The 15,879-nt window shown below is 39.0% G+C and overlaps 1 protein-coding gene across 5 annotated transcripts in view; it reads left to right on the top strand.

Annotated features, from left to right (window-relative positions):
• The window catches only part of Sec23ip (SEC23 interacting protein), a 43,562-nt gene that overhangs the window by 13,870 nt on the left and 13,813 nt on the right, over positions 1-15,879 (top strand). For all 5 annotated transcript variants that reach the window (XR_012449606.1, XR_012449605.1, XM_074078198.1 and 2 more), the window contains exons 6-13: positions 1,469-1,589; positions 3,865-3,954; positions 4,751-4,892; positions 6,209-6,417; positions 6,768-6,886; positions 7,399-7,551; positions 9,249-9,344; positions 13,917-14,114. Coding sequence is in view for 3 of the 5 variants with exons in the window: in XM_074078198.1 (XP_073934299.1) it covers positions 1,469-1,589; positions 3,865-3,954; positions 4,751-4,892; positions 6,209-6,417; positions 6,768-6,886; positions 7,399-7,551; positions 9,249-9,344; positions 13,917-14,114 (1,128 nt within the window). In the remaining 2 variants the exon portion in view is untranslated. The remainder of the gene's footprint in view (positions 1-1,468; positions 1,590-3,864; positions 3,955-4,750; positions 4,893-6,208; positions 6,418-6,767; positions 6,887-7,398; positions 7,552-9,248; positions 9,345-13,916; positions 14,115-15,879) is intronic.

The following is a 15,879-nucleotide window of genomic DNA, read 5'->3' as shown; positions in this document are numbered from 1 at the left end:
TCAAGGGCCATTGGTCTCTTGCAGCTACCATCTCTGCCATGGTATTGTAAAAATAGCCAGAAGAGACAGTAGGTAAACTGGTGGGTGTGGTGTTTTCAGTAAAACTTTATTTATAGCAACAGGTGCTGAGCCAGATTTGTCCTGTGGGCCATAATTTCTTACCTGTCCTTCATGCTGGTTTGTTTTAACCTTTCAGGTCAAAATGTATCCTTTCTCTGTATGTTGTCTCCATATGCTTTTATTTCTTTTTTTAATTGATTGATTGTTGGTGTTTTAATTCTCTGATTTACCATACCTGATTTCTCTTGAGCTCCAGGTCCTGCCTGCAGTCATATTTTGGATAAAGTGAAGTAACATATCAAAGACATCCAAGTAGAGCTTAGCATACAGTAGTTGCTTCAAGCATATACTCCTTATTTATTTTTACAGAAAAATATATTTTAAAAATAACTCAATCTAACCACTTCTGTGGTTCTTACTGACACTGAAATAAATGAAAATAGAAGCTACTCATATGGTCACAAAATTTAAATGGCATAAAAAGGTATCAGATGAAAAATTAAAGTTTTCTATCCCACACTTGCCATCCACACTTTTTTCTCCTTTCCTTCCTTTTTTCCTTCCCTTCCCTTCTGTTTTTCCTTCCCTTCCCTTCCCTTTCCTCTCCTTTCTCCTCTCCTTTCCTTTTTCCTCCCCTCCCCTCCACTCTTCTCCCCTTTCCACCATCCCTAATTAGTTGATTTAATGGAATAGATTTCTTTTGAAAAGTGGTAGTTTTTTTTTTTTTTTTTTGGTTGCAGAACTGGGATTTGAACTCAGGGCCTACACCTTGAGCCACTCCACCAGCCCTTTTTGTGAAGGGCTATTTTGAGATAGGGTCTCTCGAACTGTTTGCTTGGGCTGGCTTCAAACCTCAATCCTTCTGATCTTTGCTTCCTGAGTAGCTGAGATTATAAGCGTGAGCCACCAGCACCTGGCTTTTGGTCAGTTTTCGTCACTGAAATTAAAATTTTAAAGAAATTGGGAATTTTGCCATCTAAAAGATTTGTCTTACATCTTTATAAGACAAAATACTCCTTAATGCAGGTAACTTGGCCTTGATTTCTTCCTTATAAACCTAGAGTTTTAATTAGATTTTTAAAATGAAGGTATGTACACTTCTGCTTTTTTTTTTTTTCCCCTGTGTGTTTGGTGCTAGAGATTGAACCCAAGGGAAATCAAGGTATACTACTTCTGATTTTATTGTATGATTCCAATATAAGCATTGGCCATAATGGTATTGATTAATTTTGCTGGTTAACATTAGTTAGGACTCCTACAGAATTTATTAGGAGGAAGAGTACTGCTGCTTGGTTTAAGCCATCCATACTGTGAGACATAGGTTACTGTGTATTAAAATACATTACTCAGTCTGTAGTGGACAAGAATTTGCAAATGAACGCTGTCGTAATCCTTTTGTGTCTTGAAGGTTATTGTTCAGTTCCAGCCATCTTCAGTGCCTGATGAATGGGGGACTACGCAGGACGGACAGACAAGGCCTAGGGTTGTGAAGCGTGGGATTGATGAAAGCCTTGATGAAATTCCTGATGGTGTGTATAGTTTGTTTAGGAGTGAAGTCTTCTTTAGGCTTCTCTATTGTAGTGAAAAAAGAAATACAGTTATTAGGATGACCTGCCATACTGTACCAAAATGAGCCAGCTTGGCACGTACTTGTCTTTTTTTTTTTCTGGGGGTTGAACTCAGAGCCTTGCACTTGTTAAACAGACACTGTACCAGTCAAGCCATATCAGTCCACCAGCCCTGTGTCTTTATCTTTACTTTGGAATTCTGTTGAAGATACACAAACAACATAATACAGATTCTAAATTATGCATTGTTATGGAGAAGCACGTTGCTGGTTGGAACTAAGCTTTTGGGTTGTGTTTTAATGCCTTGTTTGTATTTTTCTAGTGTGAGGGTTGGCAAACTTTTTCTGTAAAAAGTCAGATAGCAAGTATTTTAGGTTTTACGGCCATATGGACTCTGTTGTAACTACTCAGCTTTGCCACTGTAATGTGAAAGTAGCTATAGACTATATGTGCATTTATTTAGGTATAGCCATGTCCCAGTAAAACCTTATTTATAAGAACTGGTAGTATGACTTCCAGAAAGCCCCACACCTACCCCACATTCTGTCTTCTTACCTGCAAAACTAAATGAGCCAGTAGCGGGGAGAAATCCTCAAGGGTGCCTTGGCTGTGGCTTCAAGAGGAGGTTCTGTTACTCAGGTGATCTGGAAGATCTAACATTACAAATAACAAACTCACCTGGTTCTGGTAGCTTATGCCTGTAATCCTAGCTACTCAGAAGACAGAGATCAGGAGGATCAAGGTTCAAAGCCAGCCCCAGGCAAATAGTTCAGGAGAACCTATCTTGACAAAACCCATCACCAAAAAGGGCTGATGGAGTGGCTCAAGTGGTAACAGTGCCTGCCTAGCAAGCAGGGGTCCCTGAGTTCAAAACCCCAGTGCCACAAAACAAAACAAAAAACAAAATAACAAACTCAACAGATTACATAAAAACAGTAGTGGTGGGATGAAAACCAGTTTGGTTCAGGAAAATCATTGCTGAGAAAATTTATATAAAATCTGTATCCTGGAACTATTCTCATAAATGATAATTTTCCTTTTTTAGGGAGAGAGACCTCTGTGTAAAAATGATAAAAGGATATAGACTTCTCCCCAACACCAGTGAAGGGACTTAATACATAGTTGCTGGCCAGTGCTAGTGGCTCATGCCTATAATCCTAGCTATTTGGGAGTCTTAGATGGGGAGGATCTTGGTCTGAGACCAGCCTAGGCAAATGGTTCTCGAGACCCCGTCTCTAAAATAATCAGAGCAAAATGGACTGAAGGTGTGCCTCAAGTAGTATAGCAATCTGCTTTGAAAGCATGAAGCCCTGAGTTCAAACCCCAGCCCTACCAAAAAAAAAGTAGTAGGCAGGATTTGGCCCCTGGACCATCATTTTCCAACCCCTGTTTTGGTTCTCTTTTTGTTCCATTTAAATATGGATTTTATTTTGACAGCTACATGTATGTCATATTTGTTTCATTGTCTCATAAACTTATAAAATAAGCAGATATTATGAAATCTGAATGAAGTAGTGTAGAAAAATAATAGATACAACTTGGTACTATTCCTACAGTTTTTGTGAATCAGGTTTGGGAGAAGAATCCTGGAAAAAGATTTTAAAGTTTTATATTAGCAGTGTTCTGGAGAGGTTTTTTTGTTTTGGGTGTTGGGGATTGAACCCAAGGCCTTGGGCATGCTAAGAAACATTTTGCCACTGAGCTACTCCCCTACCCTCTGTGCTGCGGGGTCCTGAAAAGATCATAACATTATGGAAGCTTCAGTAGGTCCAGAGCTGCTGATCATACTGGGAACACACAGAAGCTGCTTCTTCACCTTTCTATCTAGTTCATTGTTATTTGCCAAGACTGACAAATTACTCTTGTTTGGTAGAGGGTAACGAGGCTTATTTGCTTGGAAGCGTTGAGAATTTCTTTGTTCAGTGTGTGATGATAAAAGGGATGTTAAAAATTTTGCTATAAAAATTAAGAAAGCCCAGCTGGGCATCAGTGGCTTACGCCTATAATCCTAGCTACTCAGGAGGATCATTGTTCAGAACCAGCCCAGGTAAATAGTTTGTGAGACTCTATCTGAAAAATACCCAACACAAAATCTGGGCTGGTGGTGTGGCTAAATTGTAGAATATCTGCTTAGCAAGTTATGAGGCCCTGAGTTCACAACCCAGTATTACAAAAGAAAAAAAAGAAAACGCAAACAAATTCTCAGCTTTTATATGTACATATATTTTTTAACTAGGGGAAATGCCTCAGGTTGACCATTTGGTGTTGGTGGTGCACGGCGTTGGGCCTGTGTGTGACTTGCGCTTCAGAGGCATTGTTGAATGTGGTAAGTGCTAGTCACACTATTACTAGAGCCATCTGAGAACTGATAGGAGATCTTTTAAGTACTCATTTTTAGGATAATTTCCAGCTTTATACTGCTTGCTGAGGGGCTGTAAGAGAAGATTTGTATGATCAGTGGGAAATACTAATTTGTGTTTGATTTGCTCTTAGGACATAAATAACTCATAAAATCCTAGATTCTGAAGGATTAGAGGATTTTAGAAATCATTTAGCCTTTCTGGTAGACAGCCTGTGTCTTACCGCTTCTAGCAATATGGAGGACCTGTGCACTGAGCTGATTGGCAGGGAGAGTATGTGGTTTAATGGACCTAGGTTGATTTGTTGTTGAAATTTTATATCTCTATAATGACAGTTCATGTTTGCCGAATACTTGCTATGCTAAGTACCTTGCACATACTGTATCATTAGCCCTCACAAGTACAGCTTTGGGGTGTTGATGCTCTTGCTATTGTCCCCACTGCTGGGCTGAACTAAATTCCTTCAGTCATAGTCAGTTGATGTTGGAGCTGGGTCCTACCACAGGTAGTTTGGTTCTAGTCTTTTGGGCTTATCCTGTGCCACATTACCTCCCAGGGCTTTATGCATTCCTCTAAAGTGATGAAAAGTTAGAAAAAAATCTTCTAAAAGTTGGTTGTTTTTTATGCTTTTACTAATTTTGTCATTGTTATAAAAATGTATATCGATGTTATCAAAATACTGGCATATTTGAGGTAATTACTAATTTGCCGTTAATCAATAAGTTAATTTATCTTCTTGATTTTTTTTTTTTTTTTCCCAAGTGGATGATTTTAGGGTGGTTTCTCTCAAATTGCTGCAGACACATTTCAAGAAAGGTTTAGATGATGGGAAAGTAAGCAGAGTGGAGTTCCTTCCAGTCCACTGGCATAGTGCCCTGGGTGGGGATGCCACAGGTGTTGACAGGTTTGTAGATCTTGATAACTTGTTTTTCAGATTAGTCAAACTCAGAGGCAAAATTGGAACCATAATATGAAAATAGTTGATTATGACTTCAGTAAATGTTTCCTTATTTTAATTCTGTTTGCTCCCACATGTAATGAAATAACAGTTGTGTCATTTACGTGCACTGTTCCCTGTGCATGTGGCTATTTCTATTATGGATATTTAAGAGAATCTAAATTTTAGTTGGCTTTATTTTTCTTATTTTATTATAGATCCTGAGGATTGAGCACACAGTCTACCACTGAACTAAACCTCTGGCCTCTAAGCTGTTTTTAGAATGTTAATCTGCACTGTCATGATTTAGATGGCTGGGGTGGGGTCATCCTGTGTGTTTTAGAATGTTTAGCAGCATCCCTGCCTCAGTAACAGTAGCGTGCTCCTCCCTCACCATGTGACAACTAAACAATGTCTCCAGAAATTGGCAAATGTCCCTGGAGGAATAACATTACCCCTGGTTGAGAACTGCTGGTTTAGACTTATTGTTTCTCAGTGGTGAATGCTCTTGACAGTATAGTTCTTCATTACACAAAACTGTTACATTGCAGGCCATTTAGCATCCTTTGTCCAGTGCTACTAAATGCTGGTAGTGGTTACCAGGCACTGTGACAAATGAAGAGATCTCACTCAGTTTTGAATATTCCCCTTTCAGAACTGAAAGGTAGGCAGTATTTATGCTGGCACACAGGACTAATAACCCACCTGGATTTTAGTGAACATTGTGCTGTTTAGGACACATGGCACATGTTTAGGGCACAAGTTGAATCTCTACTACTTCAAAAAAAAAAGTGAGAGTTTTCCTTTACTCCATGACTATTCATGAACTTCACATGGGTCTTCTCAGATCAGGAAAAGCTTTTGGTTCATATAGCTCCTTTTTTGTTCTATGCGGCATTCTCTTTTATCCCTTCCTTCCATCCATAATTTTTGTCAGGTATGCAGATTTCCAGTTGGAAGAAAAAAATGAAAGATTAGTCTTTCTTCTTTAAAATAGAAGTCTTCACATGTGACATGTTTTATATAGCGACTGTTCAGAGAATACCAAAATTCATAATATAGTTATAAGCACAAATAAGTGTTTTTGCTTTATTTTGGTCTATTTATAATAATTCTGTCTACAGAATCCTAATTAGTCTGTGACATTTATGAGTTGGTAAGTTTAAATTAGATTGATTAATTTATACATTTTATTCTTTTTCAGAAATAAAAATCTAAACTTTTAAATATCCATAGACTAAAGGTAGACACTGACAATACACTTTGTTTTTCTATTTAAACAGGAATATTAAGAAAATCACTTTGCCAAGTATTGGTCGGTTTCGTCACTTTACCAATGAAACCTTGCTAGATATTTTATTTTATAACAGCCCCACCTACTGCCAGGCAATTGTGGAAAAAGTGGGAGTGGAGATGAACCGCCTGCATGCACTCTTTATGAGTCGGAACCCAGACTTCAAAGGAAGGGTCTCTGTTGCTGGTCATAGTTTAGGTAAAACTGTCACATCTATACATTTTGAATCTGTTTGTTAAGTTACCACTGTTTCTAGTGTGGGTGATAATATTGGTATACAACCTATAATTACATATCTTAGTTTTGTAAAGGGTAGAAATGAATTATTTGAGTTTAGACTCTGCTTTTGTTCTTATTTAGTGTTGTATAGAATGCCATATATTTTAATTTGTTCTGTTTGATAAAACAAGAATATTGATTATCAGCTCTTGATCAACATCTGATTTTTGTATAACTTCTACCTAGGGAAAAAAAAGTGGGAGGATTTATTTAGTGTCGTAAAAGCACTTAGTAACTATATTATAAAGCCAAATACTTCTTTTTCTTAGGTTCTTTAATATTGTTTGACATCCTGTGTAATCAAAAAGATTTGAACATCTCAAAATCTCCGAGGCCTCCAGCTGTTGCTAATGGGGTTGTAAAGCAGCCGAATTTTCATGAAAAGCAGGTATGTCTGCACATGGCCCTGTTAACATGTAGATTTAGAGCTGGAGCAGAACCACTGTCCAAAATCTGTACTGTTTTCTGATGCTGTTTTTATGTATTAGAATACACAAAGGTTTAGAAGTACAGTAGAAGAGCCGGATGTGGTCGTGCATGTCTGTAATCCTAAGCTACTTGGGAGACTGAGGTGGGAGGGTTGCAAGTTTAAGATCAGCCTGGCAGAATCATATAATTCATTGTCTGAGTTCCTTACTATTCCATATTAGGGATTGCAAATGTAAATGTGAAAGTTTATTATTTTGAAAAATTAAATTATTATAGAAAATGGGGGTAAGAGCGATTTATTAAATTTGTAAATTTATATATATTTCAAAATATTCAGATGTTGGATGGCAAAATACCCCAAATTGTGACTTGTCAATAGGGCAGGTTTGTTTTAAGATTTTCTGTAGATTAGGAGACATTTTATGGGGGTTTTTCTAAGCTGTGTAATGTTCCCCTCTTTTTTGAATTAAGATGCCTGAAGAGTCAAAGCTGAGCTTGGATGAGTCATGTGACCTTGATGTTGAAAATGAAGAAGTCCTAACTTTGCAAGAAACTCTGGAAGCACTTAGCCTCTTTGACTATGTTAGCACTTTTGAAAAGGAAAAGATTGATATGGAATCTCTGGTACTGACAATAATTTGATTTATTTTTGTTTAAAGTAACTTTTCCTGTATGTAAGATCGAAAATTAAGAATGCTTTAAGCATTTTTACATCTAAATTTATTCCACATAAGGCAAAGACTTAAATGTTTTAAAAAATTGAAAAAAATAGGTGAATTAAAAGAAAAATAGTAGTGAGCACAGTGGCTCATGCCTGTGATTTCAGCTTCTTGGGAGGCTGAGAGGAGGATCATGGTTCAAGGCCAACCTGGGGGAAAAAAAAGCCAGATCCTATGTCAAAGAACAAGCAAGGGCCTGGAGGTGTGGCTCAATTAGTAGAGTGTCTGCCTAGCAAACATGAAGCCCCAAGTTCAAACCCCAGTATTGCAAAAAAGAAACAAAAACAACAAGCTGGATTTGGTGGGGCATGTCTGTAACCCCTAGCTACATGGGAGGCAGAAGTAGGAGTATCTCGGCCCGAGACTGACTCTGGGCACAAGCACAAGACCCTGTCTGAAATAACTAAAGCAAAAAAGGTTATGGGCATGGTTCAAGTGATACAGCACTTCCCCAGCAAACTCATGGCCCTGAGTTCAAACTCTAGTACCCCAAACAAAACAAAACAGAAAACAACGATAAAAATGTATAAAGACTTTATTATGTATGACACAAAATCCAGAAGCCATAAAAGAAAAAGAATTAGCAGTAGACAGCATAAACAATACCTAAAGGGTGGTGATAGATGAGGAAAACATTTGGAGCAGCCATTACAGACAGAGGCCTTATTTACTTAATATTCAAACTTCTACAGAGGTAATGGTAAGAATGTAATAAGCAAATAGGCAAAGAATATAAAAAAGATAATTTATAGAGAGGAAAATAACAAATGGCTTCTTACCATATGAAAACTCACAAGAGAAATGCAAATTAAAAGTGGGTGGGTATTTTTTAACCTATCAGTTTGAAAAAAATAAATTTGATAACATACTCTGTGGCCAAGATAAGAAATCAGCACTGTTGCATGTTGTTGGTGAAAGTATAAATTGTCACAATTTCTATGGAGTTTTGTAATATCTTTTAAAATATAAAAAGTGTACTCTTTACCTCACCAGTTTTACTGCCAGAAATATTTTCTATAGAAAATACCTCTAGAATATCTGCAAGGTTCCTCACTGCTCATTTTTGTAATGTGGCGAAATCTTAGAAACACTTCTAGCATTCACTTGCAGGGCACTGGTTAGATCGTTCATGGGTCCACACAGTGGAGGACCGTACAGCTGTTGAATTAATGAGGCAGCATCGGAGAGTCTGACCTCTCAGATACTGGAGAGAGAGAGAGCACAGCTGAGTGCTGCGTGCTACGTACACACAACAATGCGTAGCCGCTCTCGTACAGAAGACCTGTGCACGGACAGAGAGCAAATCAGCAGCATTGGTGCTGAGAGAAGTGGGTGGATGGTGCTGGGTTGGAGGGGAGAGGCTTCACTGTGTGCTTGACTAGAGCTTGGAATTTTGTACAGCATGCATATGTTTTCTGTTAAAAAATAATAGAACCTCTTAGGTGGAGAGGCCTAAGATTTTAAAGCTTAAACTAATCCATTATTTAAAAACAAAACCTGGCTTTTGAAAAGTTGGCTGGCTCTTAGACTGCTTTATTCACATTTCAGTTTCATTTATCTCTAGATGGATTGATTAATGTGCTTGTTTATTTCCTTCTCAAGCTTATGTGTACAGTTGATGATCTGAAGGAAATGGGGATACCGCTTGGACCCAGAAAGAAGATAGCTAACTTTGTAAAGCTTAAAGCAGCCAAACTGGTAAGGTTCACCTGCCCTCAAGAAAACCAGCACTCTTGTGTGACTGCCCGTTTTTATTTTACATGTTTGTAATATCGTTGTTGGTTAAAGTAGTTTGCTCCCGCCTAGGACACAGTGATGGAACTGATAGAGTCAGCTGGAGTTGGTCAGAAATGGGTGTAAATCCACATCAAGCTAACTGACCATCCTGCCATCCTGGAACTGAGCATTCTTGAAATAGGGGCTTTCAGTTTTAAAACTGGTATTTGAGGATTCCCTTATGCAAAAACTGGTGGGGCTCTGGGCAGGTAGGAGAGTCAGGTGCCCTGGCTCCCAGCTTGGTAACTGCACATGCAGGAGCAGCTGGCTTCGTTTTTCAGATGATTGGTTTCCCTCATTTCTAAATGGAAGTGGTAGCTCCTGCTTCTTGGGTGGGGTCAGCATGCAGTGCATGGAAGCTCTCACCTTCCCTAAAGAGGTGAGCGTGCATACACACTAAAATATCATCAAGTGTCAACCAGACAGAAAGTTTTAGTACAAAGCAAAGCAGCAGCCAGAGAGCACTTAAAAAATAAAACAACTGGGAAAAACTTGTTCTGTTTAATTTCAATTTATTGATCAAATTAATTATATAGAGATTTTTCTAGTTAGAAAAATTATGTAACGAGTTATCTATGTTACTTTATTTATTTTTTGTGGTATTGGGGCTTGAACTCTGGATCACTCCACCAGCCCTATTTTTGTGAATGGTTTTTCAAGATAGAGTGTCGCAAAACTATTTGCCTGGGCTGGCTTTGAACTGCGATCCTCTCTGCCTCCTGAGGGACTAGGATTACAGAGTGTGAACTACCGGTGCCCGGCATATTTTATTTTTAATGTTATAAACAGAGTCATTTTTTTGGGGGGGTAACTAGGGTTTGAACTTGGGACTTCATGCTTCCTAGACAAGGACTTGACCATTTGAACTACACCAGCTTTTTTTGCTTTAGGTTGTTTTTCAAAGAGGGTCTTGCTTTTTGCCTAGGCCAGTTTTAGTTTGCCATTCTCCTACCTATGCCTCCCTGCATAGCTGTGTTTATAGCCATGTACCACCTTGCTTGGATTATTTATTGAGATGGTCTCTTGCTAACTTTTTTACCTGGGCTAGCCTAAAACCTCAATTCTACCAATCTCCAGCTCCTGAGTAGCTGGGATTACAGGCATGAGCATCTATCAACATGTTCTTTAATCTTTTTTTTGGGAGGTACCAGCCTTATGCATGATATACAAATGTTCTAAATCCTGTGCCCAGTCCTAATCCTTTTATCTTTTGTTGTTCTTTTATTTGTGCCATTTATTTGGAACTTAACATATGCCACTTCTTTATATGAAATATGACTGTAACCTGAGTTTTTAGGGTTAGCTTGGGGAATTGAGTGGTTCAGCGTTTAATTGCACATCTCTTTTGGTCAGGTACTTTGGAGATGATCAGCAGATATACAGTCCAGTTAGGGGGAGAGAGTGATCACAAATGACAGCATATGAGTCCTGCAGTGGGAGCCTTCTGTGCTGTCCACAGCCAGACGAGGATGGCAGTTATGGCTTGTTGAGGGGGCTGAGGCTGGTGAGAGAAACTTCCCACAGCTCATGCTGGTAGGATTGGGGGAGGTGCAGGGCAGGGAGCAGGCCTGTGTTTCCTGTGGCTGAATCATTTGGTGGTGGGAAAGGGGAGAGAGTTCTCAAGGCCCAGATGGGGTCTTGGAGGCTTGGGTCTTTATTATTAGGCAGTGGTTCTCAGATTATTCTTATAGCCATGAGCTAATTCTATAATAAATTAGGAGATAGATGCAATCTTTTTAGTCTAAATTTTAGATTTAACTTGTTTAGAAGTTAACTTGTTTAAAAGTATGTCCCATAAACCACATTTTGAAATTTCAGCTCTGAGCACATGTATCTTTAATGAATGAACTTTTGGATATACTGATTCCTGCTTTTTGAAATTATTATTTGCTGTCTTTTTCTATTAGCTATGGTCTGCTGGCTGATAGGGAATGGAAGACTAAAGGCAAAAAAAAAAAAAAATTCCTCGCAAATCTTAAAGTAGAGACAAAGTATGTTATCAGCTAGATTTCTTTTCTGTGGTTGATCCACTTTTCACTTTGGCAGCAGCAAACGGCTGCAGGAATCTCATGTAGTAGTAACTGGAGTTGTAACCGGACCCAAGAGAGGACAGGGCTGCAAACTCAGATGGAAAGGGAGCGGGCAGGTCACAATGACACTTGATTAAATGTAGAGAAAGGCTGTTAGTGTGGCAGGTGAGAGGTGTTTTCACCTCATTCTCCAGTAGTTCACAAAGAAGTCTTTGTCTCACCAGCAACCCTGTGAGTAGATCCCCAGGTATACTATCTGATGGACATGGTAGTTAAACCCAGATCAGGACACGAATGTGCTGTAGTGCCTCTGCATGTAACAGTAGTGAGGCATAGGCCTGCACAGCAAGACAACCATGGGGTGAGGAGCTCTGTCTTCAGGCCCCACATCATGTCGGTCTTTATTCTGTAACGAAGAATAAAAAAGTAGAAAAGTATTCTGTGGTTCTTGAAAAATTTCTAGGTAGAGTCTGTTTTATATGCTGCAATTGCTTGTCTATATAAATTAGGTCATCATAAGAATGTTTGACCCAGGCGCCATTGGCTTACGCCTGAATCCTAGCTACTCAGGAGGCAGAGATCAGGAGGATCGAAGTTCGAAGCCAGCCTGGGCAAATAGTTCTGTGAAACCCTATCTTGAAAAAACCCTTCACAAAAAAGGGCTGGTAGAGTTGCTCAAGGTATAGGCCCTGAGTTCAAGCCCCAGTACTGAAAAAAACCAAACCAAAACAAAAACAAAAGAATGTTTAAATTTTTCTTAATGTTTGGAATGAGTAAAAATCTTTAGCATGATTTTATTTTTTTAAATTCAAAAGTAATTGCCTTTGGATGAACATGAAACCTTCTCAGCCTAGTCACATTGCTGGTTGATATTGCCCACAGACAGAGAACAAAGTTCAGCCTGCCAGATGAAGATAATGTATGGCGGCGTGTCCTATTAATTTATTGCCACTGAAGTAATGGAACCAAAATTAAGAATTATTTTATAGTAAAGAGATGAAATATTTGTGGCCCTTGTGCTGTTTTTTTCTTTGCAGACTGTCTTAGTGATTTTCACTTGAAAAGGTATACTTTTTGTGTGGGGAATATTGTTAATCAAGTATGTATATGTTGGTTCACTTCATTTTAAAATTACTGCAAATGACCTTAGGGGAACAGAATGACTCTTGTCAGTAGATAGTTTATGATCTCTCTTTGCAAGAGAGCTAGCTCTCTTAGCACTTTAGAATGTGATGCTGTGGCTGTAAGAGAAGGTAATGTTGAAGGAGAAAGCAAATTAATCTGAAGAACCCTGAAAATGGGTTTTAGGTCTAAACCTGTGCTACCTCCAAAGGGCAGAGATAACCAAGCCATCCTAAACACTGACAGTGGAATCAGTTTAGTTCTGCCTGACTGAGAGTTTTCTTTTTGCTATATTGGTCTTTTGTGTTAACTAGTTGGATTCCTGTCCTGGTTTCTTACTATTTGCAATTAATCAGTAGATAAGAACAGTTTGTCCAACTGTTTGTTTACCTGTTTCAACTGAGACAAGCTCATACTCCTTCACAGCCTAGGGAGCAGAGGTACTTGAAAGCCACAGAGTAAAAGTCCAGTGTGAGGAGTGTGGAATTCAGGGGCAATTGTAGACCACTGGGGATGGCTTTTGTCTCATTGGCTATAATGAAGTATATATCATTGCTCCCATGCTTTTGTTTGTTTGTTTATTTATGAAAGTATATAGATCTTAAGTGTTCTAGGCAGTAAGCTGTGACAGTTGTATGCACCTGTGCAGTCACCACCTAAAACAGGAAACAGTATATTTTCATCCCACAATAGCTCTTTCATGCTTCTTCTTTTTTTGTTCTGCAGTGCTGGGGTTTGAACTCAGGGCCTACACCTTGAGCCACTTCACTAGTCCTTTCTTGTGAAGGGTGTTTTGGAGATAGGGTCTCGAGAACTGTTTGCTTGGGTTGGCTTCAAATTGCTGTCCTCCTGATCTCTGCCTCTTGAGTAGCTAGGATTATAGGCATGAGCTACCAGTGCCCAGCTCCTTCATGCTTCTTACCAACCAATTTCTCCCTAGCTCTAACGAAAGTTCTGATTCCTGTCATTATAGAATAGCTTGCCTGTCCTAGAAATTCAGAGAAGTAGAATCAGTGTTATATACTATTTTGTATGTGCCTTAAAATATTTTTGAGATATAAAATAGCCTATACTTAGATTTAATTATAACTGTTTTGCTGTATTTTTTCTTTCATAATTTTTTTTTTGTAAGAATTGAAAAGTCAGTTATGGACATCATGGCCTTTCTTCCCAAAATGTTTAGTATTCGTCTTTAAAAAGGACATTTTCCTACTAATTCCAATGCTGTTATTATGCCTAAATAACTAATCATTCCTTAATATTGAGGTAGCATACTTTGTAGTGATAGCCAAGGGCTGAATTTTTCCTCAAGATTGTGTTACAAAATTGTGGTGTTTTTCAGGAGCAGAAAAAGGCGGCATCAGAAAAGAAGGCAGTGATGGCCGCTTTGACAAAAGGACAAGAAGAGAGTGTTCAGAAAGCTAAAGAGGTGGCTTCTCTCCCCTCAGAGTCTAATGAGGCAAAGCGGAAACATCCAGTTGGTGCTTATGTGTCCTCCGTGCATGTTGACTACGAGTCTTTTGAAGTTGGCACAGGGCAGGTAAGTTATGTATTGACTAGGGCTCTGTGGTTTATGTTGGAAGCATGCATCTTTCTTTTCTTTTTTTTTTTTTTTTTTGTGGTACTGGGTTTGAACTCAGGGCCTACACCTTGGGCCACTTCACCAGCCCTTTTTTGTGATCTTTTTTTTTTTTGAGATATGGTCTTGTTAACTATTTGCCAGGGCTGGCCTTGAACCTCAGTCTTCCTGATCTCTGCCTCCTGAGTAGCTGGGATTACAGGCATCAGCCACTGGTTCCCGGCTGTAATTCTATTTTAGTTTTTCAACCTCTCATACTTTTATAGTATTAACCACTGACAACAGAAATGACTACAGTTAGAAAATTGTGTTCAGAATTTATATATATTTTGATGTGAGAAGTTTGATTCACTCAGGTAATGTGAATAATTCTTGCTGTGGGAGAAAATTCCTATAAAATTGAACAAGTAGTTGATAATGCTGCATTTAATAAAATACTTCAACATATTATATTTCAGTGGCTTAGAAGTGTTTAGGAATGTTAGACAGAGTTGCTTTCAGAGTATCACAGTTGTGCCTGCAGGGTCCCTCAGCATCAGAGAGCTCAAGGAAGCACGGCATGGAGCTCGATATTTAGTCTGACCTCATGTTTTTAAGCCCTTTCATCCTAAAACTGGCATTTAAAAGATGTGTTTATTAAAAACATGAACAAACTTGAGCAGACTCTAGCAAATAAAGGGCAGATGTCTCCTCTCCTGTGAAGGCTGTGTGTGTTAGAGGGGCTCTGAGCCCCTAGGACCCTCAGCATGCCTCTTATCTGGAAGGGGCTTCCTCTGTGAAACTAGTCATCTCCTTGCAGTGTGAAGGACCACAGAGGAAAAGGAATCTACCCCACTAGGTCCAGGTAGGAAAATTTCAAGGTGCATTTTACTTGACCTGGTTTGAGTCCATTCTGAGTGCATTGGGGCACAGGTCGATTGACCCAGTCAGGTTACATGTCAGTTCTCAGGTCGGTGGACCAAGGTGGGCAGGCAGGACCTCTTGCATTGGGCCGTCCAAACAATAGCCGCAGTGTGCATCTTTTGATTTCTAGAAAGCCGTGAAAAACAGATGAGCAAAAGGAGATTAATAAAATAGATCAAAAAATTCCTCATAATCTCATCAGCTACAGCTACCTACTACTATTTGAGTAAGGTCTTTCAGACTTTGTTTGAACATGTATTTACATACATGTCTTATCAAAAATGAGAAAATACTGTGGTATTTTATAAAAACACTCTGTTTTCAAGCAGCATATTATGAATATATTCCCATATAAGCAAACATTCCTCTGCACCATCTTTGTTTTTGGTGGTGGTAGTATTGGGTTTGAACTCAGGACCTCATACTTGCTAGGCAGGCACTCTGCCACTCTTACCACTTGAGCCATGGCCCCAGTCTTGTAACTTTATTTATTTATTTTTTTGGTGGTACTGGGGTTTGATCCCAGGGTTTCATTCTTGCTGGGTAGGTAGGTGCTCTACCACTTGAGCCACACCTCTAGCCCCTAACTTCGTTTTTAATGACTGCTGTGTTTCACTGTTTGGAGGGATGATGATGTGTCTGTCATTTCTTTATTACTGGATATATTAGACTGAAGGTTCCTATTACAAAGTGCCACATACTGGGGGGGCTTTGAACAATGGTTTATTATCTGAGATCATAGTGTCAGCATCACCATGCTCTCTCTGAAACCTGCAGACAAGTCCTTCCTCTTCTTTTCCGAGCTTCTGTTTTTTTTCTGTCA

The sequence above is a fragment of the Castor canadensis genome, chromosome 7, assembly GCF_047511655.1.
Source record: "Castor canadensis chromosome 7, mCasCan1.hap1v2, whole genome shotgun sequence".
NCBI lineage: Eukaryota > Metazoa > Chordata > Mammalia > Rodentia > Castoridae > Castor > Castor canadensis.
The sequence above is the reverse complement of the archived record's forward strand: the minus strand, read 5'-3'. Positions and strand labels throughout refer to the sequence as shown.